The following is a 26,814-nucleotide window of genomic DNA, read 5'->3' on the forward strand; positions in this document are numbered from 1 at the left end:
TAGGAATATCTTTAGGGCTAGCAGGCCAACGCCCTCTTCTTCATGGGCAAGATGACTCTAGTGAGATCGGTACTAAGCTCTATTTCGGTTTACCTCCTAGCCAATATGATTGTCCCGATTGCTTGTATCAGAGGGATGAAGCAGTAGTTTCGCAACTTCTTGTGGGGATCTGGGTGCGATCATCATTAGGTCAATTTGCTCTCTTGGGAGGTGATGTGTCAGCCTATACGGGACGGTGGCCTAGGAATCATTCCTTATTGATGAGGAGGGAGGCTTTAATTGTCAGGCACGTGGCCAGATTTTTAGAGCTGTCAATTTGGGTTGGGCCCATCAGGTTGGCCCACCCCGCCATGTAAATGGGACGGATTGGGTTAATATTTTAGCAACCCGTTTAAAAGCGGATCAAATGACCCATCTCGTTTGGGTCGACAGGTCGGAGCGGGCTGACCTGTATCTTTTTATTTGTACATATATATATATATTAAAAGAGGTTCTAATGTTATTAAAGAGATAATTGATGAAGAAGAAGAAGATGATGAAGAATTGAATGATGAGGACCATAATAATGATATGGAGGATAATTTTTTAGGATTTTGATTTGCCTCTAAATTAGTTTGAAAATTAGAACTTAAAGTCTTTTAAGTTTGGATTGTATTAAGTAGTTAGTTTAAGTTTGACAATTTCATTTTATGGTTTTAAGAATTAAGATATGAGATTTTGATATGTTGATTTGAGCTCAAATTGAATATGAAATTCAGTTTATATTACTGTTTACAGTTTTTTTTTTTTTAATTTTGACGGGTTGGCCCGTTTAACCCATGGCCCATGGCGGGTCGGATCGGGTTGAGATTTTTTCAACCCGTTAGTTAAATGGGCCAACCTGCCCCAACCCATTTAAAGGTGGGTCAGGGCAGGTCGGGGTGGATCGGGGCGGGCCGGCCCGTCTTGATAGCTTTACAGATTTCTGATCTAATTGGACTGCTTATGGAGCAGGGCGATGAGAGCTTACTACGATGGATAGAGTCATGGGACTCCTATCCAGGTTGTCTGAGGTTACTCTTTTATCTGAAAGGAGATTTGTGCTCGGGGGTTTGATGTGATGGACCAGATCTGATGCTTGATCGGAGATGGATGCTCAAAGGAGGTGATCCAAGATGTCTCAATTTCGAGCATTACTCTATTTCGCTGGCCGACCCTTGTCAGCAACGAGGTGAAGGACCACGTGAGGGTGTTTGACCTTATCACTACCGACGACTCTAGTTGGAGAACACAAGAGATCAATCGACTCTTTCAGGATCCACTTGCGAAGCAGATCATTGCCATCTTAGTTCCCGTGCACTCCATTCAGGATGCGAGGGTCTGGGGATGCTCTTACTGCCTGAAGATTTCTTTGAGGAACCTCTTTCGTTTGTACAGACCGACACCTCATAAGAGGATTGAGGCTGCCTGGATTTGAAGAGTTGCTGCTTATCCTAGGGTGTGGAGTTTTCTGTGAAAACTTGTCTGGAATCGGCTTCCCACTCAGACACTTCTCAGGAAAAGAGGCATGGAGGTTCCGATCTTATGTCGGTCCGTGGGGTAGAGGATGAGTTTGCGAAGCATGCTGTCCTACACTGTCCTAGGGCATGGATCATTTGGAGATAGACGGGCAGTTACCATGAGAGACAAGCACTAATCTATGGTTGGTGTCCTTTCTTGGATTTATCCGTGTGACTGACGGGATGACTATTGTTGGTGGGTGGATGGTTTATATTGCTTATCAGATTTAGTTGTTAAGGAACAGCTTTGTCTTCGACAGTGAGGTGATTCCTACTCATCGAATACTGGAGAGAGCTATCTGTTTAGCTCAGAAGTAGTGTCAGATTGATATTGCCACTTCGTCCCTTGACATCTCCGATGTCTGGAGCTCTCTGACTGCCCCGATAGCGACCCATTAGGTTCTATCCATTTCCTGAGAGCCTCCACCTCCAAAGTTTGTCAAGGTTAACTTTGATGGTAATGTCAAAAATGATAGGGTCGGAGTTGGCTTTGTCATCGTTGATCCTGATGGAAGACTTTTGGCAGCTGTTGGCTCTCACTTCTTTAAGCCTTCAGTCCCGATTGTAGAGCTTCACGCCACTTGGGTAGGTGTCACCTTGTCAGGTAGCAACTTTCCGCAAAAAGAATTTTTCTGGAGGGTGACTCTGCTATTATCATTTCTTGGATTTAGGGAGACACTAGATAGCTTGAGGGTCATCCACTTATTCAGAATGTCTGAATTTCTTTTCGTCAAGCTATTACAGTTAGGGTTTAATATGTCTACCGAGAGGTGAATATCGTAATAGATTGGGTGACGGTTTTTATTGCTGAGTACTCTGGTGACCGATTATAGGGAGATAGGATGAAGATTTTTTAGCGGTCTTGTAAAATTTTGTATATTTTAAATTTTTGGATTGCTCTCGTAGATTGGTGTGATCATTTGTTTATTAAAAAAAAAAATAAAGAAGAAGAAGAAGGAGAAGAGAGTACTTAGTGGCTTTACACGATCGCCTAACCTGCCGGAATGATGTGACCATCCGGCATAACCATCTTGATCTTAAGGGGAAAAATCAAACAAAAATGTCCCACGTGTTAGCAGGAACAAGCCTGAACAAGAAACGGCGAGTTCAGGGCTAACAATGCCGTGCCACCGCCATCCTTTTGGTTTGGGCTCACGGGTTGTACGGCCCCGGATCAGATCCAACGGACACACCAAGAACAGATCTCCGCTGTTCGTACTTCGTACCCCGGGCTCCAAACCGTGGTACCCCCCGTCCCTCGACCGCAAGCGCTTGTCTCGTAACGCTCCTCGGAAGTAACACACACCCCTCCCCTCCCCTCCCCACCGAACACGTCCCCGATATATCTTTCGCGAAAACTCCGAGCGGAGATTTCTGGGCTCCCCGGGGCCCCACTCGCCCCTCCTTGCCGTCCCGGCACGTACGGCCCATCGCCCCGATCCCCCGATCCCCTCCCTGCCACGTCAGCTCTCAGCATCCGTCTCCCCACCCTACCACCCGCCCCCCACCCCCCCCCCCCCCCTTCTAATCTCGCCTTCCCCACTCCCTTCTTCTTTCTTTTTCCCTTTTTATTTAATTTTTTTTTCGCCTCTTTCCGTCTCCGAAGTTCTCTCGCCCACCGTAAGTGACGGCGGTCAACGGCACTCGGGACATCGACAGGAGGCCCACGGTAGGGCTGAAGCGAGGTCTCCGGCGAGAGGATTTCGAGGATTCCAGTTCTGGCGGCGGCCGGAGGAAGGGGAGATGGGAAAGAATGCAAGCGTGAAGAAGAGCTACTCGGCGTCGCCGGCGGATTATAGGCTCCTTGAGGAGGTTGGGTACGGCGCGAGCGCAACGGTTTATAGGGCGATCTATATACCATACAACGAGATCGTCGCCGTCAAGTGCCTAGATCTCGACCGCTGCAACAGTAATCTCGTGGGTCTCTCTATCCCTTATCTTTCAGACTTTGGTCGCTGTTGGTTTGATTCCTAGGGTTTTGGACTCTTCTCTTGCGGGTTATGGTTGTTGTTTTGATTTTTGGGATTGGTGAGGGTAGCGGTTGGAGCTGCTTAGATCGGGAGACGGATGGTGGGTTCTCGGTTTGGATAGTATGGGTTGAGGAATTTGAGTTGTTCAGATGTCGTTCTTGCCGTTTCGATTGCCAAGATTTAATCTTTCTTGTTCAGATGTCGTTCTTGCCGTTTGCCTACCAAGATTTCATCTTTCTTGGTGGTTGGTCTTCTGCTGATGAAGAGGGCAATTGGGAATGGCTCCCAGTATTTCGATGGATGATATCTGGATTGGCTCTCTGATTTTGCTTCATGTAGACCTTTGATTGTGATTTTGTGACTACATCTAATCATGATATGACCTTGAATTGCATAATTGTCACATCTTTCTATTTTTTTGGTCTTAGGTTTGCTGTTTTGGATGGCTTGGAAGTTTTTATGATTCACGCTTCTCTGCATCCTTCAACAGTGCTTATCTATATGGTAAAAAAGAAGAATAAGTATTCATATTATAAATCAATACTAATTCAGGTTGCCCTTGCATCGTTAAAGCAGAATTTGAACAAGTTTAATATGTAATGGTGCTGTTAGATTGTTGCAACATCCGTAGGATCCTTAGTCGCGGGAAATATCTACCTGAGGTAATATGCCCATTTGATAAACTCCTGAGAAACTCGAATCTGCACTCATTTTCCAAGCACTTGAATCTGTGCCCATGCTTGTTCCTGATCTTGGCAACTAAGGTAGAACCCGAATAGAGCAATCTTATCAGTTCTAAATAAGGATAATCTTGCTGTTGACTTAGGCTGTGAATTTCTCCCCCTCCATCTTGGTACCGTTCTTTCTGTTTCATTTTTTTTTCTTTTATTTGTGCGAAAGGCTCTCAAGCCTCAGCTGTGGGTTTATGATTCCATTGTAATGAATTTATATATCACATTATAAAGATCTTGCTTTATGGCCAGTCTTTATCTAGGTCAATCGTGTAAATCCATTCTCACTACTTTAACTAAAGTTTCTTCTGGATCTTTAGGAGTGTCTCCTATCATTCTTATAGTTTGTTGTATAAGAAGTCATCATGTCTCGAAAAAGTGTTTGATGAAGTTCAATATCTGCTTTGATTCTCAGTGATCATTTTCTTGAAAATTTAATGTCGCCATATCTTACTGTATTCATTTAAACCTGATTGTCATCCTATAAAACAATACTATTATTTTTTTTGGTAGAGCAAACAATGATATTATTAAACACATATATTTGCTTAGTTCCCAAAAAAGTATATAATATTCCATAACTGAATCACATGAAGTGCACAATGCGGTTAAACGTAGTACATATCTGTAAATTAATGAATGATCACCAAGACTTTGTTTATATAGGGCTTCAAGATACTTCAACAAGTGTTTGATCAGTATTTGGTATTAGTAACAAGGAGCTAAATAGTTTGGACATATGGTTATTTTTGTTCTCTTGTTTAGTATACTGCTTATCTGTTTCAGCTGTGCTAGCATCAGCAATATTTTGGTTTAGTGCCTGGGTCAATCATTGTTTGTGTGGTACCATGCTGTAATTACTGAGGAACATAGGCTGTCAGGATGTTATTTTTGTTGCATGAGTCATTTTGGCAATCTACTAGAGTGATATGTGTTAATAACAGCTTCACATTCTCAGTGACTATGTAGCATGCAGTCCCATCTGATCTTATATCCTAAAGCATGGCACACACAACATTTGAAACTGCTTGATGCCAGGTTGAATAACACAATGATACTGTAATCAATGAAAAGAATAAGTATGAAAGCTGTTGTGACTTGATGACTAGATCTATATGCTAAAGTGTACTGAAGTAAGCAACAGATGCCATATTGAGGTAATATTGCAAAATGGAATGAGTTCAAATGTCAATGCTTTTGGTTTTGTTATTGGAACTGTATGACCTTATGATCTGGAAATCGCTTCTTTCAGATCACAGAAGGGTATATATTCAGAGAAGTTAATGCTGATTGTTATGTTTTAGAGGTTTGGCTGCATGTTTGTTGAATTTTGACGTGCTTATGATTTAGATGGAAAAATTAAATCTTGCATATGAAGTCATTATTTGAGGGGAAAAGCTATTATCGCTTTGGTCAAATTTATATTTCTTCAATGAAGAAGCATAAAAGAAAAAATATTTTAACCTTCAAGATGCCAGATTCTTTTTGACATTTGCTTCATAAATATGGATCCTTAATTAAGGACAATAAGACTTCCTGGTCAAAATTGCATGTGCTTGCAAGAAAATCATCAATTACATCGTTATTAGCTATTCTAAAGCTGAATTATTATGACTAGCCACCAGTAGTAATATATATTGGATATACATGCATTTATAATCAAGGTTTGCAATCTCGGTATTGGGTACCGTACCAGTTTGTTATCGGGTCAGTATGGTATCATATGGTATCGACACTTGATATGTAAAAGTGTATCGATAAAATATTGATTCACTATTTTTTTATTTTTTGGTTGTGGTTATTTTAAGGTTCAAGGATCTTGGAAATATGATTTTAAGGTTGCATTAATGTTATTTTTTATCATATTAGTCTTGAAGACCCTATGATTGCTTAATGGATGCGATTGTAATAAATAAAAATAGACATACATGATTTATAGCTTGAAAATATGTGTATCAAATAGATTTAAATTATGAAATACATACTGACATCTAATCTCTCATGGAGTGTCTATATTGCTTGTAGACATTGGGATCTTGTTTATAGTTTGGGCCATGGGTTTGAGTCCATGTAGATATTATGCCCACCCCTACATATGATAATTTGGTCCTCTTGTGTAGTCACTTGTATTGATCCTTTGTTTGATACTGGACAAGCTATTTCACCTGAGGGAAGGATGTGTAGCAAAATCTAACTTGTAATTGGTTGAGGCTATGGAGGGTAGCAGCTTGTCAAATATAACATCTCAGATGAAGGATAGACATATGGATGGCATGCTAGTAGTGCAGAACAGGATCCAGTATATGATGAGAATTCAAAGACATCAAGAATACTACTCATACTATATCATCAATTGCAGTGGTGCTGAATCCTGAACTGCCTCAAAAGGCTCATCCCATGTATGTTGTCATATCCTCATGGGCTTTACATTGTGCATCATGGTCTGCATCTTGTATGGCACAAGTGAAATGAGACATGCTGGTGAATTGACTTAGTCCATGTGACTGTAAGTCTTATTCACCCTCGACATGTCCACAACTACCTCCTTGGGCATCAGATGCATCATCACTCATACTGGCATTAGTCTTAGTGCTCTTATAGTGAGATGATCTGGGCAACCCATTGGTTGAGGGCTTAGTAGTCTCAGAATCTGAGTGAACAGCTTTTCATCGAAAATCTCCAATAGACCTACAACTTTCTTTCCTTTCCTTTTTTTTGCTACGTTGATGAATTTTTTTCTTTCCTGAGCTGCTTCTGCCTGATGGAATCCGCTAGGTAGCTTGACTAGGCCCACAATGTTGACTGGCCCTACCTTTCTGATTGGACCTGGTGCCATGGTGCCTCTTCTTAGCATCTCCAAGTGATATCTTTAGGTGGAGGTTTTAGACATAGCCTTGGGATCTTGATGGGCTCCCTTTTGACCTCTATGTTTCTTTTGCTGTCTGGCATCCACTGGTGAGTGTGGCATGTGTCACTCTATTTATTGCTCTACAGTCACCCCAACCTCCTTTTGTTATGATGCTTTTTGGTCAGCAAGGTCATCTTGGTTCATTAAGCTCTAGCTACTACTGGCCTCTAAGCGAACTAATCATAGGATCATCTTCATCATGTTACTATTAAGTGAGCCATTATATTTCATCTTCAGCTGTTTATGGATGCACTTCAATCCAAGCCTTAGATTTTAGTTTATGCATACTAAGTCATTTAGTCTCTTCACATCAAGTGGTTTCTCTAGTTGCTGTGCATTAAGGTGAAGGTTGATCGGTTGTGCTTGTAGCCACTGGAGAAGATTGTCCGTGACAGGATCTAAATTGTTAGTCTCTTGAGGTTTTTGGATGACAGCCCAAAATGGAACCATCATTCAACTACGAAAGCAATCAAGTAAATTGCATGTTAGACATCCTTTGTCATAAAATATTAGGTTAGTTAAAATTCATATCCAAAAAAGTACCTAGATTAATAGTATCTCTCCTTGCCAAAGTTGTCTTCTCACCAAAACTGTGGGCCCTCCCTAAAAGCTTTGGTCTATGAGGTGCACACACTTATGGTATAATATCTCTATTTATTTGACAAAGAATTATTTCTATTAAAATGCTCATCAGCATGCTTCAGATCTGCTTGCCTGATCTCGATCTTGGCAGTCACCATCATATGATACAGAAGCCCATCTGGGACTACCTCTCATTATGGACCGTGCTAAGCACTTGCTATAGAGTTATGAATACACTAGCTACTCTCTTAGCATGCTTCTAAATCAGCCTGCTTATCACTAACCTTGCCATATGGTTCCCTTCCCTGCCAGTACACACATATCTATTCTCCTGCTGCTTCACATTCATGAACATCTGGTGCAGGCTTTTCAATGAAGCTATTAAGTGCATTATAGTGGGTGGTAGAACAGGTGATTGCTGTCCTCAGTATCTCACCCCGCTATGTTTTCTTATTAGAGCTAACACCCATGTGGTGTTATGTGAATTTATTGATGGCCCGAGTTGTCTCCATCACTTACATCACCCTAAGTATCTTTTATATGTGCATTGGTATCAGATTTATGCAGTAGGCGACATATGTGATAAAAAAATGTATGATCTTCTAATGGTTAGCATATTTTGGGTGGCTATTGTGGTTCATTATTCGTAGTCACCTGCACGACATGCTGTTCCCTTATTTGATCAATAACTTGCTCCATCAAGCTCCATGATATATTGGGCGTTGTGCATCTTGTCATGCATCAATTGACTTGTGAAAGAATGACTTCTTGTCATAATATATTAACAAGCTGACAATGCTTTGTCTGTAGGACACGGTCCAACTATCACACATTAATATGGCTTATAGGTGTTTCACTTGTTCTGATAGAAGATTATCCATCTCTTCAGCTCTCCCTTGTTGTTATTAAGCAACTCACTATAAATATCCTTAGGTTTAGGTGGACCAGCATCTTGTTTGGCTTTCTAGATGGAGTTGATAGTAGGTGTTGCTTGTGGCATTTGTAGGCATGTGGTTGTAGTGGAACCAAGAAACAGTAGTTCTCTACATATCCTTTCTTTTATTCTTGACGAGCATGGAATCATTTCTCAGCTGCTTTGAGCCTTTGCTAGAAAGGCATGTGAATTTAAATTATGAATGGTAGTCTCTACTGATGTCTCTGGACTTGTTTGCTTTCTTGTTGGTAAAAGCCCCAAACATAGATGCTATATGGCTGTTACACTTACCGACAACCTCTCTCATTGATTTGCGGTTCTTATAGCCTGAATCTGTCTGGTGGACTTGGGATCAGAACCTCCTCATACCATGAGGGTCCAAACTGTGTCCTGTGCCTAGCAACCACCTCCCTCTGCCATTGATTATTCAAAACGTTGCATTTGGTAGCCTGAATCTGACCCTCCTTCATGTCATCTGGATCCGATGCCTCATAATTCTTTAGATCTCTAGGGTGATGTGATAGTGGCTCAGCTTCCTAATAATCAATATCTACTTGTTTCTTTATGTTTTTTCTTGCCTTCTGTGAAGTCATATAATTACTGCTTCATCAATTGCCAAATATTTAGTGACATTTCTTGCATGAAGTCATATCGAGGGTAACCACTAGCCAAATACCGCTTCAATCTCATCAACTCACCCCCACTTTTCTCTGTACCACTTGCATCTCTAATAGGGCAGACTCGAGCATTACACATGCTCTTTGCCAATGTGAGCATCCTTCTCCTTCCTTCTTGAATCGACTTGTGCAAGTTTGACGACCACATACCATAAACCACCACATTTATTACCACATTACATAAAGTCGATCTTCATTTTAAAAAATAAAAAAAATATATTTTAGATGTAATAGTGACTTTTATAATTTAGTTTCATTTGATCCATGCAGTAATTTATAAAATAGTGTAAAAGCTAGAATGTTGTCCTAGAAAATATGCCCCAACTATCAATACAAATTGCCATATTCTTCGTGATGTTTAGTTGAGCTAATAATTTTTTTTAATCATTAAGCTCTTAAAATTTGATAATCTACATTGTAATGCGGAAAATAGCTGAATTACTTTAGACATGACTCCTAAATTATCTACATTATTTTTTATTAAAAATATTTAATTATAAAGATAAAAAAAGATTAATTTAATTTGGATTAGTGGAGAACATGACCAAGGATACTACATATATTTTTTTCAGTCCATATGCCTAATTCACCATTTATTTTTGACACTTATTTGAATCTAGGCTTAGACCTAGATGGCCATAATCGTGCCCGAATTTAAACAAATTTCTGCCAAATAAATGACAGCAAGTAACTTGCACACCCCCAAACATGCTACCATTTTTTTTGTTAATTTTTGAGTATTATTTATTAACGATATTTTCGAATCAGAAATATATTTTTAACTAAAAAATATGCATGTTTTCTTTTTCAATACATAGGTCATCAATTATGCAAACATAAGAATGAAGAGAAGGGAGGGGAAGGCATTTATAATCATTTATAATTTTATATTATTATATTCTTTGATATTGAAATGATCATGATAAAATGCATGCCATGCAGGATGACATATGGCGGGAAGCCCAAACAATGAGTTTAATAGACCACCCAAATGTCATTAGGGCCTATTGCTCATTTGTCGTCGACCATTGCCTTTGGGTGGTCATGCCATTCATGGCGGAAGGTTCATGTTTGCACCTAATGAAGATAGCATATCCAGATGGATTTGAAGAGCCTGTTATTGGGTCTATTCTTAAAGAAACACTCAAGGCTTTGGAATACCTTCATAGACATGGCCATATACATCGTGATGTCAAGGTTTATCTAGAGAAGAGGGCACTTTTTTTTTTTGGGCTCTATAATGTTTTCAAATGTTTTACTCAGCAAGATTTCTCACTGCAGGCGGGAAATATCCTTCTTGATAGGTCAGGGGTGGTTAAGCTTGGGGACTTCGGTGTTTCAGCTTGCATGTTTGATAAGGGTGATAGGCAACGTTCAAGAAATACTTTCGTAGGAACTCCATGCTGGTGAGATACAAGATCTCTCATCAACTTCATTCTCTCTGTAAAGTCATTTTTAAAAACATAATGCTATTAAGTTCTCTAAATCATCTAAATTTTATCATGGCCTAATTCTTCAATTAGTTTTGTTTCTGTAGGATGGCCCCAGAGGTCTTGCAGCCAGGAAGTGGATATGATTTCAAGTGAGTACTATCATCTTTCTAAGAACCTAATTCAGATGCTTAATCCAAAAACAATAGTTGACCTTGCGAAAATAGTGACTCTATTCAGTGTTAAATACTTCTTCCTTCTCAGATTGAAGATATGTATTCATCAGCAATATATGGGGATCTGCACCCCTTGTTTAATTGAACAAAAGAAGCAGAATTATACTTCAGAAAAGGGTTCATTTCCTTATGTGGTTATAATTAGTAATCCTTATGATGGTTATAAGTAGATAACAAAGAAGTTGATTGATATCCAAACAAAGAGCTTCTTTTAGCAAATGTGCAAAATTCAAGAAATCAAGGTTCTGTTATCATGTATGCTCTAGTTCTTAATTCCTCTGTTTTACATTTTTATCTTTATGGTTGTGTTTCCAAGGAGTTTGGGATTGGATTCCCTTTTGCTTTTGGTTTGTCTTTGTACATTAAAGGTAATGCAAAATTCTATACAAAATCTTGTCTCTTTTTTGCTCCTTGTACAAGCTCTTTCTAAATCTGGAGGATTCTTGCATGTTCCTTCTCCAGCTTTATGAGCTAAAGCTGGTTGACCAATAAGGTAGGTCCTCCAGTGCACCAATTGGCTTTCAATGGTCCATGACGAGCTTAGTTCCTGCCCAAATTTCCTTGACCAAATGTCAGGCACTAGTTTCTGGATGGTTGATGGTCAGGTTGACAACTGGCTGTAGGAATTTGGTGAGCTTTTTTTTTTTTTTTAAGGGGATCTCTTAAGTAAGTTTTGTCATTATGCGGCCCTGTTTTGTTGGGAAAATGCTTGATAATGATGTTCTCAAATGCTTCTAAGCTTCTATAGATACAGTTAATGTTCATATTCTTCTATATACTATAGATGGCTCCTCTTTTTTTTTTTTTTTTATGCTTCCCAGTTTAGTGTTCACACTCCATAAAGTTACTTATAACACTGCCTTTATCTTACATTCTTTTCTGTATTAGTTCATCAAAGCTTGGGTTCCGGTCCTTTAAACTTTAATATAGAAAGGTAGCCAGAACATGCCTTTTCTATTAAAGTCCTCATCTTCTTTCTGATAGAACCTTTTCTGGTTACGACAATTTATTCCATATTTTGTGGTTTTGCCTACTGTATTGCTCTAATGCTATGAGAAAAGGATAATGACTTCGTGATTTTGAAACTTACAAATAGAGGTTACTATATTCTTAGAAGAACAAACATATAAATGTTTAAGATTGCAGTTGACTAATGCATTGGGTATTTCCAGAGCTGACATATGGTCATTTGGAATAACTGCGCTAGAGTTGGCACATGGACATGCTCCATTTTCAAAATATCCTCCGATGAAGGTATAAAAATATTCAAATAATCAACTAATTATTGTATTGAAACTATACGTGTCATTTGCAATTTCCTTTATTCTGATTAGCAATTAATTTTAACGGTAGTTTTTCTAAAGACATTTATGTGTATTACAAAATCTTGTAGTTGTGGGGTTTTCATGCGAACATATCTGCACATTATAAACTATTATTTTTTTTGGCTATTTTCATCATTTTTCTGATAAATAAGGAAGCATAGATGAGCAAAGGCTCTTTATTTTGATCCTTGACTACTCCTTGGAAACAAATATTATTCTAGGAGAAACATTTATACGAGGAGTTTTAACACTTGTAAGTTGTAACAACCCAAGACCTCAACCAAGATGGCTAGCCAGAAGATATTATTTGGGTTCTTTGTTTTGTATAAGTATCCAAGATCTTCACAGCATATAATTGATATGGGACTAAACACATGTTTGCATGGTTCCTTGCATACTTTCTCCCATGGTATTCTGTACCGGTCCAAACTGGTCGGTACACCCTGTACCATACCGTATCGACGGAAAATCAGTTCAGTTCAGACTGCTTTTTCGGAAAATGATTTGAACCTGACCGAACCGATTGGTTCGGTACGGTATCAGCCCGAACCGTCAGGTACCTGACGGTTTTGTTCGGTACGGTATGGTACCGGTTCGGTCCGATTCGGTTTGGTTTTCTTTCTTTCTTTTTTTTGGCCTTTGGGTGGGTTTTGTTTTTGAATTTTTTTATTGTCGGTATGGTACGATACTGTACTATACTGTACCGGTCGGCAACCAGCATGGGTTTCGGTACCGAGTCTGCGAACCTTGTTTTCTCCATTTAAGCCTTGGCATTTTTGTCGGACTAAAGGTCCAAAATTCAAATTCTACCAAATCCAATCACAAGAATTAAGATCATTCCGTGGTTAGTCCTAAATGGCCCTATGCTACAGTGCCCTGTAGTCCACATAGGCCATGGGCCAGGTCTATTCTGATATAGTCTGTAATAACTAGGACCTCGTCTGAAAAGGCTATTTAGAAGATATTATTTGGTTTCCTAGGTCCTGTATAAGTAGCCAAGATCTTCCCAGTACATAACCAATATGGGACTAAACACATGCTTGCATAGGTCCTCTCAAAACTATTAGTCTACATGAAGTATGAAGCCTTTAGGTACTAATGTTTAAAACTGTCATGTGCTCCAAGATGATGCTCAAGATGTGCTCAACATGCATCGATACTCTATATTCATGCACATCAATATTTTGAATTTTGAGGCCTTAATATCACATGATGGCTAAAACCAGAAAAGTCTCATATGTTCTTTCCTATTGAGCATCTTCTTGAGAACGGTGAGATGAACAGATGATTTTGTTCTCTGACAGGTGGCTCAACACAGAAAAAAGAAAGCAAAAAAAAAAAAAAGTCCATACATTAACTTAAAGTTTTTTGAACGTTTGAAAGCTCAATTTGTGACGAATGTGGTGAATTAGTTGGTACATTGACTACGGTTTAGATCCCCAGAAAAGTTCCAGATAAACTTGGATAATTTCCATTAATAAGCTAATATCACATGATGGCTAAAACCAGAAAAGTCTCATATGTTCTTTCCTATTGAGCATCTTCTTGAGAACGGTGAGATGAACAGATGATTTTGTTCTCTGACAGGTGGCTCAACACAGAAAAAAGAAAGCAAAAAAAAAAAAAAAGTCCATACATTAACTTAAAGTTTTTTGAACGTTTGAAAGCTCAATTTGTGACGAATGTGGTGAATTAGTTGGTACATTGACTACGGTTTAGATCCCCAGAAAAGTTCCAGATAAACTTGGATAATTTCCATTAATAAGCTTGGCCATCTTAATCCACATTGAACAATAAAGAGCAGGCACCTATACTATGAGATTTCCATTAATCAGTTTTACTGTCTTAACTACTTCACATTGAACAATTTGTGAATAGAGTACTGAGCACCCATATTATGTGAATTCCATAGCATAAATGAGGTCACTGCTTCAATATGAAAGTTTGTTTTCTAATTTCTCCATAGCTTATAGTTCTCTGCATAAGTGGTATTCCATTAATGCTGTGAGTTGAGTCAATTACTCCTTCCTGAATAATGTCTGAGCAACTTGTGGGCTTTTGTGTGGGTGAATCCTGTAACGGAGATCATGCGAAGTAAATTTGAGAAAAACATGATATCTTGTTTTATAGCTTATAGTTTTCCCATTCATGGTCACAAATCTTTTAAATTCCCATCTATTTTTGGATAAAAGTGGAAGGCTTATGATTATGTTGCAGTCTACCTGCCATGGTTTACATGTTGGTTACAAGTGGGTGCATAAGTTTATAAGTCAAAGATTTAATAATACTAAAAAACTGCAATACCTGAAGCTCTGACATTTTATATTGTTCCACCTGACTGTAGGTTCTTTTGATGACCCTCCAAAATGCCCCTCCTGGACTTGATTATGATCGTGATAAGAGGTTTTCTAAGGTATTACATGTCTTTTTGGCTAATACATGTTTTAGGGGGATATTCACATCAATCACATCATTAGTCAGCTTCAAACTGTCTTTAAGTGCAATCAATAAGTTGTCGATGAAGATGTTGACATGCCATGAGCATTTTGTTTCACTATATTAGCAGTCTAGATAAATTACTATTCTAATAAAGGATTTTCAGTTGTAATCAGTCTTTTAAAGAAATGGTTGCAATGTGCTTGGTGAAAGATCAAACAAAGAGGCCAACAGCAGAAAAGTTGTTAAAACATTCATTCTTCAGACATGCCAAGCCTCCAGAGTTGTCAGTGAAATCCATTTTCGCGGACTTGCCACCGCTTTGGGACCGTGTGAAGGCACTCCAGGTAGCCACTTTATGAATGCAGTCTAATTTTAGTGTCTCTTAGTTGTTATTATGTGAAACAGGCATGGTAACAGAATTTCTGCTTCTGTGCAGCTTAAAGATGCTGCACAACTAGCTCTTAGAAAAATGCCTTCAGCAGAACAAGAAAAATTGTCTCAGGTTGGTCCTATTTGCACTTGTTAATAATGGTAGCAAAAATGTTGATGATGAATCAGGATATTTCTTCTTTCATTGAATGCATTTTGTATACTGTGGCTAGTAATGCAAGTTTTCTCATGTTAAATATCCTATAATGCAAAGCCTTCATAAACAATAGATGAGTAGGTAATTGAACTACTACTTTTTAAAAAGAGCTTATGTAATATTCTTTCTAAAAACTAACTTGTGAGAGGTCAATTCTCTATAATGAAAAATTGGAAAGTATATCAGTTGAAAAGATACCTACAAATGCAGAATGTTTTGGTTTTCTGCATGCTGAAAGAGCAACAAGAATGTAGCTAAGTGGGTCCTTTTTGTCACAGCCTCACCCCATGCAGCATGCAGCTGTTTAGGGTGGCAAGCCACAGGCTGGCTGCTGAAATAACAAAATCCTTAGGTTGCGTTTGGTGCATCACCAGGCAATCTTGAAAGGTAATATGGATTGCTTTCAAGATAAATTGGCACCATTAAATTGCCAGTAATGTTGATTATTGTGTTTGGTACACACGGGTGATGTTGCATTAAAGGTACTGAGAATCTTGACTGACATGTTTGGTATGACAATCAAATTATCAGTAATATGAAATCAAATTCCCAAGATACCCCCATAAAGTTTTGTGGAATTTTGAATTATTGAGGAAGAGTTTAGTTTTATTTTCTAAATTTAAATCAAAATTCTCAAAAATGCTTGGCGAGAGGAGAGGGCGGCGGCTGGGTCATTGGAGGAGGGCACGATGCCAGCATAGAAATGGGGACCATTGCCGGAGATGACGAGGGCACAAGCAGAGGGGAGGCAGTCGAGGGCAGTGAGGGCATGGTGGAGTTTGGAGAATAAGGAGAGGGTGACAGCCACCGGTGAGGGGGTGGGTTTTGTGTGATTTTTTTTAGGGGTAATTATGTTTTTTTTTTTTCGCTACATTGCCAAACAAGTGGTAATTCGGGTTGTCACCTCTCCCTAAGGTAATTTGGATTGCCTCCTGGGAGGGAATCTGGATTGCCAAGGTAATCTAAATTGCCACCCAAAAAGTATGCCAAACACAGTAATCTGGTGGGCCTGTTTTAAATTGCTAGCAATCTGGATAGATCATCCAGATTGCTAGCTACCAAATGCAACCTTAGGCCAAAGCCTGGCTAAGGTCCACTCTAGAGCGGTGCAGGTTCCCAACCCTATCCAACAATAGGACAAATTACCAAGTTGAGGTATGTTTGCTTTCCCAAGCTATAGGCATGTTTATATGCCATCTACCTTTTTGTGTGAATTCTGCACACAGGTCATGGGCTTAGGAGATTGAGGTTAGGAGAGAATAGAGCATGGAGCAGCATGGGTGGCTGCTGGCCTTTCAGTTCCAAAATATTTGGGTAATCAAATATCACTTTGTCAATGTTCTTTAATATTAGAAAAATTTTGGATTGCAAATGGGCATCTTCCCTTAATTCCCTCTCTCTTCTTACACTCCTAAACTTGTATCCCTTCCCATCCATGTTGGAGATATCACACTGATAGAGGAGCTGCACATAGAACCAATCCCTGAAGCTCCTTGTGCTCCATTGCCATCCCGCTGGCACTGAAGATGAGGGGTGGAATGTGCAACCGGAAACTCCAAAAGTATGGGCATTGTGCTTCAGTTCTGCTTTTAGTCATTTTTTTGTAAATTGTCTAGGTAAGGATATTGGTGAAAGCAAAGCAAGCTCAACAGTGGGCATGCTAGCTTGTTTAGTTGATGCCTTGCCAATACTACCATAAGAAAGAGAAAAACCTAGACTTCGAACTTCTTGGAGCAAGGTCTGTCATACAGACCCGTAGCATATCGTATCGGAAAGGTTGGTAGAATACTGACTTCCAACTCCTCTGACTACACATCATGCCTTTAAATTGAAAATTGGAACCAGCGACTCATGGAAAAAATTGTCATTTCTTAACTTTTGCTGCATATGATGTACTTAAATCTGGAATCACATGTACTTGAGCTGTCTTTTGTCTTGCAAGTATTGGATTGTTGTGCGTGATAGGCAAACCATTTCTAAGCTCATTGCTGATGGCTTTTGGTAGCAGTTCATTTGATTATTGATGAAAAAGTAAAATGCGTGAATATTAAAGAACTGAAATGATCTCCTGGTCCAATAAGGAGTAATATAATTTCAATGCACACAAACATATGCGGACACACTAGTGCACACACATACCATGTAAGATCACATGGATGATAAACTATCAAAATAAACAGAAAGGGTGATTTTATATTTTAAGTATGGATGTAGAGACTGAGTCCATTCACTCATGCTTACAGTCTGATCATCTTATTTTCAAATGTACTACTTGATCCTTTAACAGAGTGAGTATCAAAGAGGTGTTAGTGCGTGGAACTTTGATATTGAAGATTTGAAGGCCCAAGCATCACTGGTACCACCATAACCTGTTTCCTTTTAAAATGCCAGAACATCTACTTCTATTAGTGACTTCATTTTGAAATTTATTTCTGCTTTAGGGTCCTTTTTTCCCAAATTGCTACTTCTCTTTGTTTGTTCATAGCTGTCATTCATTTTCTTGAATTCTTTTATAGATTCAAGATGATGAGGACCTTCCGGAAATGAAGGAAGATGAGGAGCACATGAGACTGTTTTTTAACAATAAGGTTTTATATTGCCAATTTCAACTTTAGGTTATATGTTATGTGCTGTATTCTGCATATTATTAATATTTTTATCTCTTTATTGCGATCTCTGTTTTCTCTTGCCCTTACAGAAAATTCACTTGTAAACACTTCATTGTCATTGGCAGGTTCCATCTACGTCCGCATCTAATCTGGGGAAGTTGGTATTTACTGATGAAGTCAATTGTAGGTGAGCCATCCTGTGGTCCTATATATATTTCGTCCACAACCCTGCTATCTAAATTGCTTCTTGGATTATGATTTTACTTTCTTGAAGAAACATATCATATCTAAAGTCTATTGGATTGGTGGAATCACAATGTGCTTCAGAGTTCATACATAAAAAATTTTCTGACATGTTTATTTGCCCTCATGTTTAATTAAAATCTTTGTTTCTCCTAGGTAACAATTACGTATCTGGGTTCATGTGCTTGTGTTTGAACTCTGTGAAACATGGTTTTATAACGTGTGCTTCTAGTTATGTATCTAGGCTGATATTCTAAAAAGAGTAAAAATACTGTTACTAAAAAATGAATTCTAATGTTTTGTACTGACAACTGTCTTCCAAAGCAAAAATTGTTTTACCTTTGGATCAGCTAGGATCTATGTCAGTCAATCAGGAACCTAAACAAAACAGTAGTTATCTTATTATTTCGATCATACAGTTTTGTCAAGCAAGAAATGTTTGGGACTGCTTGTTTTCAGTTACTACAGCTTTCCAAAATTGTAGATCTGTGGTTATGACAATTAGAGAGAAACATATCCACTCTTTTCTAAATTTGCTTTTAAGCATCAGAATCTCTGCAAATGCCAATGTAAGTACAGTGACATGATTGTCACTTGTCAGAGGTCAAAGTGTCCAGAACTTGAGAAAAGATTTAAATGGTAACACTCTTACTTCATAGATATTTCTATGTGAATCTGTGGAGACATATTTAACATTTCATATGTAGGTCCAGCTGCCCAACTATTTGAGAACTAGGTAGATTATTAAGATAAATGATAAACCTGAGATGTTCTGAAAAACTATGTTATTGGCATATCATAGTTTCTAATTTGACATTGGCAAGGATCGTCATGGCGTATGCTTGTCTTTACAGTCCTTTAAGCTAAGGATCATTATATTAATGTGAGATGGAATTATGTGGATGTAAAATGAATATGATAACATTCTATCAATCTGTATGCTAAATTTTACTGTGAAGGTTGGATAAAGATTCCTGCCTATAGATTAGCATAGCTATTGTTTGAGTTGCATTCTATCAATCTCTATGCTAAATTTTTCTGGGAACATTGGATAAAGATTCCATCCTATAGATTAGCATAGCTATTGTTTCAAAGAATATATGCTACTAGTGCCTGTATTACAAAAGAAATTTTTAGTGGTTTTGCCCACATTTACACCATAATTGTTTGTTTGAATTTGAGTATATATGGATTGTGTGCTAGAGTAGATGCATGGTTTTAAACATGCAGTCCATATTATGATGCACCTCATCTAGGAGAAGTCCTTTTAATTTTTTCATGTCTAAATCTTTGCCTTAATTTTCATAGTGTTCGGGCTTTGGATCACTGTTTTGAAACATTTGTCAAGTCTTCTAGGTAGCACTGTGAAATCCAGTCAGCTCCAAAGCAGGCATCAACCTGGCCAACAGGCCAGGTCATTGTCTCACCAGTTCAACCGCCAGGTCAATTGGTCAGACAGGAGACACATTAAAATAAATTAGAATTATTATGGAAAAATTAGATGTGATGTAAAGAACGTTGTAGTACATATTTTTTAAAATGAATTTCATTTAATTTCTTTTTTTTCCAAAAATACAATTTTTTTATTATTGAAATATCAAAACAAAGCATCACATCACAGTCTGCCCAAACTAGCTCTTGAATTTAGAAGGCCCAGTCTTTGTATTTATTTATCAGCAAATTAATATGTTCACATAAGTATATTATATCATTAAAATAATCTAGTTGGCATTATATATTTGTGCTCAAGAGAATTTTAATAGTTACAGCAGGCTAAGGGTTCAAACCTGCATCTCTGAGATTTTGTGGCGGAATGTTTTGGAAGGAAAAGGGGGCAGCTGGGTTTCGTGTGTTCATTGGGTCATTTGTAATCCAATCCAGTAAGAAACCTGAATCAGACATCGGCACAGGTTGTCAAGCTGCTGATCTAAGTGGCTGGTTCAGCTCAAGTATGTTAACACTGATGAATCTATGGGAGTTCATCTTTGTCATAGATATTATCAATGTTTCTTTCATTTTAGTATTTAGGCTTCCAAGATTCACTGGGCCATTGCCGAAACAAGTCAATTTTTTGTTGGAAAGTTTATCAGTATCTAACAATAATCTGAGTTTTCTTCATCCTTTGAGGGCTTCCTGCTAATAGTCCCCAGTCATTGATCCAACCTCCAAGACAGCAAGATCTGACCTGAATTTGCTTCAGTTGATATGTAGTACTTGTAAAGTGCATATCTGATTATTGACTATTCATAATCAGCCATAATAATCAAGGTAGGGCATTCCATATGTTCTTTTTCCTTTTAATGAATCAGCTTCCTTTCCAATCTAAATCAATTTGGTTTGGTTTCTCCCATTTGGGTTTTAATTGATAAGAGGAGAATGGAAGACATGTGCATATGGGTTTTAGCATCTTTCACTCTCATTTCTTGTTTCCATGTTGTTATTTGGAAATTTTATGCTTTCCAAGATGTTGGCTTTAATCTCTTCTGATGCCAAATCCCATAAATTCGAGCCTCATTCACTTACATTTCTTGCTTCAAGTCTTCATTAATCTCTCATAGCCTTCTTAAAGTTGATACTTTTCTGTAGAACAGTGTATGATGTCTCTTTCCTCATTTTTGGTCCAGCATATGTTTAAAAGCATATCGACTTTGTATTTGTGCTATCTCCTTTTTATACCAAGTATACTTGGGTTTCATTAATTTTTTGTTCTGTCTTTAGTATCTTTGTAAATTTGGGCTGTATTGGATCTTTTTGTCTCTTACAAGTGAGATAAGATCTTCCCCAATCTTGATATGTATTTCTTTGACACTCATTTCTATCTGGTGTTTTATTTACCATCAAGTTTTGCAATCTTGGTACCACACCCCATATTGGTATCCAACTGATATGCTCCATACCAAGTGTCGGTATGTTGCATTACCTCGGTAGCAACACTTGATATGGAGGGCATACGATATGCCCTGTATTGGGTGGTAAGTTCTGGTACAACAAACTATGCTTTTTATTTAGACCCACATCTCCTGGTCTTAGATTTGTATTATCCGAACTAAAAGGCAAAAATTGGCATATTCGATTCTACATGACTAAATAATGATGTAAAGGTTATCAAGTTTGAAGCAGTGGATTTTCAAAAATTTTATTGATTGAGCATCACTAGTAGTGTCTGCAGCACTTCACCTTGCCTAGCTAGATGGATCATGGCCTTGTTTTGTTGCCTTTTGCTTTCTGAAATTTTAAGTTCACCTGTTTAACATGCTAAGTGGACTTGCATCATCAAATGAGTATGATCATACCAAAAATCAAGCTTGAAAGATGCAAGGAAATTGGTAAAACAAACTTAAAATTCCTAAGAGCAAATCAAGGCAGATAGATCCATGATGAACAAAGCAAAAATAGAGAAAACGGACAAGGTTAGCATTATTTCTGCAAAGAGAGACTAGCAGAACTGGCAAGATCAGTGGGGAAGGGCTTAAATAAAACTCTCAAAACAAGTCAATCCAGCTCAAAAGGTGCCAAAAGGTGCTCTTGAGTGTACAAACAACATCAGACTAGTTTTAATAGATAGTAATAGGAATTAACATGAATCCGAAAGGAACTAAAGAAGAAAACAGAGGCAACAATGGGAAAATTCATGGCCATAGACTACCATTAAGCAAATCAGAAAATTAAATGAATTCATGAAGGCACTAGGAAGATCAGCAAGGATGAAACTGAGCAGAAAGATGCCTTGTTGAATGTTTGAGTGGAAAGGGGCAATCAAATGATGATTGATAATGGTCATTTGGGTAAAATTGGTGGCAACTGGTCAGAAATCAAAACTTTGTAAATCAATAGAAAGAATTGGGAAGGAGGATTATTGCTGCCTAAAACACACAAAATTTGATCTTTTCTGCCCAGTTATGTCACTATGGCAATTCTAAGCACTTGTCTTCTATAATAGTTGCTTGAGTCATGGAATCTCGAGGTTATGCAACGAAAGTTACCAATGACTTTCCTGATAAACTGAATAAAACACCAAGATCCAATTTTGTTATTACGAAATCAATGATAGTTGGCTAACTAGAAAATGATGGTTATATTTTAAAGATGTATTGGCTATAAGGCCAGATGTAATTGTCTTGGGATTCTAAGTGTGCAAATAGGTGGCTTTGTGATGGATTGATAGAATGAGCAAATATTGGGTTCATATCTTTTCTGCAGTGAGTCACTGAAAGGGAACATAGATACATAAATATGTGGGTACATATGCACATACATATGTATTTACATTCAATAAGGCATTGGCATGTTGCATGCTGTAGTGTGCTGTGCCAACTGGCACTTGAGTCCGTGGTTGGCATAGCAAGACATGGCATGGAACATGTTGACAGCTAATGAGCATGCCTTGTGCCAACAGCAATGAAATCCTTACATTTATATAATCAAGGTTTAAACTTCTACCATGGTATCATACATTGCATCATAATTATTGCCAATAAAACTTGATTTTTAAGATTACAATGTGTCTGATCCATTTACTTATAAATTTACTTGGTTTGGTGGAAGAGCATTGCGCATGTAGCTCAAAACAAGAACGTCAGTGGTAAGTATTACAGTGTTATTGGACTATAATATACAGCATATTTTGCTGCTCATAGTTTGCATGTCATTGCCTAATTGGCTATAGTAATGCAAGTAAATTATACTTTTTAAATCAGCTATATTGGTTAAGTTTGAACTTTGAGGAAACTATAATTTTACACGTCCATAAAGAATTTTGTTGGTTTTTCCAGTGCAATCAAACTATTGTTGTTTTATCATTTTACAGAGCAAATAACTGCCCTGCCCAAGACTCAGCAACCAGATGCTCAAATTCAAAAGATGAAATTCTTGAAACAGATTTAGTGAATTCTAGCAATCAAGAAAAGGTTGGTGAATATGAGAAGCGCCTAGTGAAAAATGATTTAATTCCATCAACATCAAAGCAGGAGATGGAGCCAAACTACCGTAGAGGTGAAGTTGGAAAAAGACAGCAAACCTATAGTGGTCCACTTATGCCTTCTAGTGTGCATATTAACTCATCAGCAGAGAAAGGGCGAACCACTGAAAGGTGTATTTCTATCATCCTTTTCGAGTTTTATATTCATCACTGGCTGTACTTCGAATTAAACTATAAATAAAATTTTAATTAAATTTTTGGGATTATTCCATAATAGTTTGATTGCATAAATTGTCATATTCATGTCCATTATTGCTGGACACACAAAGAAATGTTTATTTTACTAATTTAATTGGTGGGTACTTCGTTAGATGACAGTACTTGTAAGTTGTATCAATTATCAAAGCATCAAACATAGTAGGATGAAATGCAGTTTGTTCAGGACAGAGAAATATACATCAGATATATACACAATGTGATATTTATTAATCATAAACATAGTAAGCACAAATTTGTGTAATGAATATAAATTTTTATAGTGGATTGGGGATCACTGACCGCATCCACTAACATGTATCAGGGAATAAGCAAACATCGGGGATTCTGGGAGATATCTGCATCTTGGATAAAATATAAAATAGAATGAGATCATATGAATAAACAAGGCATCATAATGGATTTGCTGAAAATTAATAGCAATATTAATGATGTCAGAAATATGAGCTTTGCTATTAGCTTCTGGGCATGATCATATCATGAACTTGAGCATCATTTGGTTGAATTTTTCATGGTTTATAAGGGGTTGTAGTCCTCTATTGCTAAAAATTCTTTCATATGAAGCATTTACAAGCAATTTCATTGTAAGTGGTTATCATGTCATTGGAGGACATAACAGTGAAATGGATGGCATGCCATCAAATTTGAATTTGTATCTATTCTGAAGTGGATGGTAGAACCTAGTTAACTTTTTTCTAGCTATGCAAGTAACAAACCATGCAGCATTTTGCTCCCATTTTTTAGTTCCAAGTCATTCTCCTTTTTTTTCCCTGTTATTTCTGCTTTCCCCACCCTTTTTTTTTTGCGTACATATTCTCCTCACATATGCCTTTTTGCATGTATATCCATGAAACTTACTATTTCATTTAGGTTGCATTTGGTGCATCGTCAGGCAATCTTGAAAGGTAATGTAGATTGCCTTCAAGATAGATTGCCACCATTAAATTGTCAGTAATGTTGATTACTGTATTTGTTATACGTAGGTAATGTTGCAGTAAAATTACTGAAAATCTTGATTGATATGTTTGGTATGACAATCAGATTACCAGTAATATGAAATTAAATTTTCAAAATACTCCCATAAATTTTTATGAAATTTTGAATTATTGAAGAAGAGTTTGGTTTCATTTTCTAAATTTAAATCAAAATTCTCAAAATATGCTTGGCGAGAGGAGGGGGCGGCGGTTGGGTCTTTGGAGGAGGGGACAGCGGTGATGGAGGCAAGGGAAGAGAGGTCGATGCCAGTGTAGAAGTGGGGGCTATGGCCGGAGATGATGAAGGCACGAGCAGAAGGGAGGCGGTCAAGGGCGGCATGGGCATAGTGGTGTTCGGAGAAGAAGGGGAGGGTGAGAGCCACCGGGAGAGAAGATGGAGGGGTGGATTTTGTGTGATTTTTTTTAGAGATAATTTTATCCATTTTTTTTTTGCAATATTACCAAACAAGTGATAATCCGGATTCCCATCTTTTCCTAAGGTAATATGGATTGCCAAGGCAATATGAATTGCCACCCAAAAGGCATATCAAAGACAGTAATCTAGTGGGTCCATTTTAAATTGCCAGCAATCTGGATAGATTGCCGGCTACCAAATGCAACCTTAACTTTGTTGGGATGTCAGATAGAGGGTGGGGTGGGGGATGTTGGATGATCGAACTGTTATGTGGTAGGAGTATTCAAGTCTCTGGATGCATTATTTATTCCAGTTATATACACACTATATGAGAGGATATGATCTATTTTGATTGGTCATGACTGTTTTTGTGCTTTTGCTTTTCATGATGGTATGTTGCACATCTGCGACATTCCAAGTCTTCCCCCTCAAGTTCAGAATTGAAACTGTAATGTTTCATTGTTTGTTCTGGGTGGTTTCCTGGGTTTCTAGGCAGTGGATAGGCTTTCGGACACCCAAGCAAGTATGCTTGCATGTCTGTATTTATGGTACAAATATTTTTATTCATATTATACACAAAAACAAACATGGAGATATGGATCGATAATTGTTATAAAATGACACCTTGCTAAGAAGGAAATATGATACGTTTGTCTAGAGTGAGAAAAAGTTATATTGTATTATAAAAGAAAAAAAGTGAAACGTTGAAATTTGAAAAAGCTAGTATATATGATATTTTCATTCAGAACCCTAATCCTGAGCTTTGGCTGCCAATGAGATATAGAACTAAGGAAGCTTGAAAATCTCTTTTATTTGACCAAAGAAAACAATATATATCCTATTATTTCTGTTATATTTATGTACGAGTGTATTGTAAAATTTACAAAGTGTGATATATCTTAAAAGTGTTTCTGTAGGTTCTTCACAATTTATGATATATGCCTTAAAGCATTTCAAAATGTCAAGTTATTAAAATAGTACACATATCTAATAATGTAAATGTAGTGTGATCAAGAATATATCAGTGTCATTGTACTTAAGTCTAGACCTGGGCAATTGCTATGTCCATTGTCTGGGCTGTTTGTTGGCAGTGTAATTATTTTTTTATCTGGGACTAGCTACTTATGATGTACAGTCTGTTGGCAGCATATCTTTAGAACACTGTTTCACTTTAAGTTTGCTAGTTCTGGGAATTACATCCTCATTCTTAAGTGCTTTTTTTTCTTTAAATATAAAGGAAACTTTAAGGTTAGTGTTATCAGATTGAGGCACATATAATTCCTTTTGGTTGGAAGGTTTTAGGAACATTTATTGTTTGTTTGCAACTCTGTAAGTATTTAACTATTTATTGGATCTACTTGAAGCATTAAGGCTTTTCTTGTGCACAACAGTCCACATGCTCTGCTTCTCTGTGCTAGGTTTGAAGGTGACAATCAACCACAAGCTGAGAAATATAAACATGATGCACGAAAAGCCACAAACTTGAGTGGTCCATTGATGCTTCCAAACCGTGCTTCTGCAAATAGCTTATCTGCTCCTATACGATCTTCAGGAGGTAATGGAACCTATAAGACTTATGGAAAATACTATAATTTTTTATTTTCTTAAAAATTTAGCTCAGTGATTTTGCCCTCTATGGGAGACAATCGTGATGAAGTTTTGAAAGTCGGAACAAAGCTGGCTGTTACTCCTTAAGAACTCAGAAAATGCTAGAAATTTTTGTCTTTCCATGATATAGTACCACAGAAAAAGGAACTATGTGGTTCTTCACTTTTCATAGGTTTTGGAGATTCCTTGGATGATAAATCTAAGGCCAATGTGGTGCAAATAAAGGGTCGTTTTTCTGTCACATCTGAAAATGTGGATCTTGTAAAGGTCAGTCTCAATCTAATAAAAGATTTTGTCATAGACTGGTAACTATCCTAAACAGATGTACATATTTCAGGATATTCCACTGTGTACAGTTCCACGAAGGTCATCCCAGGTCTGTTTTCATTGCTTCATTCATATTCCATTTATAATT

The 26,814-nt window shown here is 37.7% G+C and overlaps 1 protein-coding gene across 4 annotated transcripts in view; it reads left to right on the top strand.

Annotated features, from left to right (window-relative positions):
• Positions 1 to 3,041: 3,041 nt before the first annotated feature.
• Positions 3,042 to 26,814, top strand: part of LOC105043472 (uncharacterized) — a 50,485-nt gene continuing 26,712 nt past the window's right edge. For 2 of the 4 annotated variants that reach the window (XM_010921032.3, XM_010921033.3), the window contains exons 1-15: positions 3,042 to 3,455; positions 10,283 to 10,537; positions 10,622 to 10,746; positions 10,878 to 10,922; positions 12,179 to 12,260; positions 14,676 to 14,744; positions 14,944 to 15,114; positions 15,207 to 15,272; positions 17,644 to 17,712; positions 17,873 to 17,944; positions 18,091 to 18,152; positions 23,016 to 23,297; positions 26,210 to 26,346; positions 26,572 to 26,666; positions 26,737 to 26,775. In XM_010921032.3, coding sequence (XP_010919334.1) covers positions 3,282 to 3,455; positions 10,283 to 10,537; positions 10,622 to 10,746; positions 10,878 to 10,922; positions 12,179 to 12,260; positions 14,676 to 14,744; positions 14,944 to 15,114; positions 15,207 to 15,272; positions 17,644 to 17,712; positions 17,873 to 17,944; positions 18,091 to 18,152; positions 23,016 to 23,297; positions 26,210 to 26,346; positions 26,572 to 26,666; positions 26,737 to 26,775 — 1,743 coding nt within the window. In that variant the 5' untranslated portion in view covers positions 3,042 to 3,281. Of the gene's footprint in view, positions 3,456 to 10,282; positions 10,538 to 10,621; positions 10,747 to 10,863; positions 10,923 to 12,178; positions 12,261 to 14,675; positions 14,745 to 14,943; positions 15,115 to 15,206; positions 15,273 to 17,643; positions 17,713 to 17,872; positions 17,945 to 18,090; positions 18,153 to 23,015; positions 23,298 to 26,209; positions 26,347 to 26,571; positions 26,667 to 26,736; positions 26,776 to 26,814 lie in introns of those variants that run through there. The other 2 variants (XM_010921031.4, XM_073255799.1) reach the window with 2 other exon arrangements.

This window comes from Elaeis guineensis, chromosome 4 (genome assembly GCF_000442705.2).
Source record: "Elaeis guineensis isolate ETL-2024a chromosome 4, EG11, whole genome shotgun sequence".
Lineage (NCBI taxonomy): Eukaryota > Viridiplantae > Streptophyta > Magnoliopsida > Arecales > Arecaceae > Elaeis > Elaeis guineensis.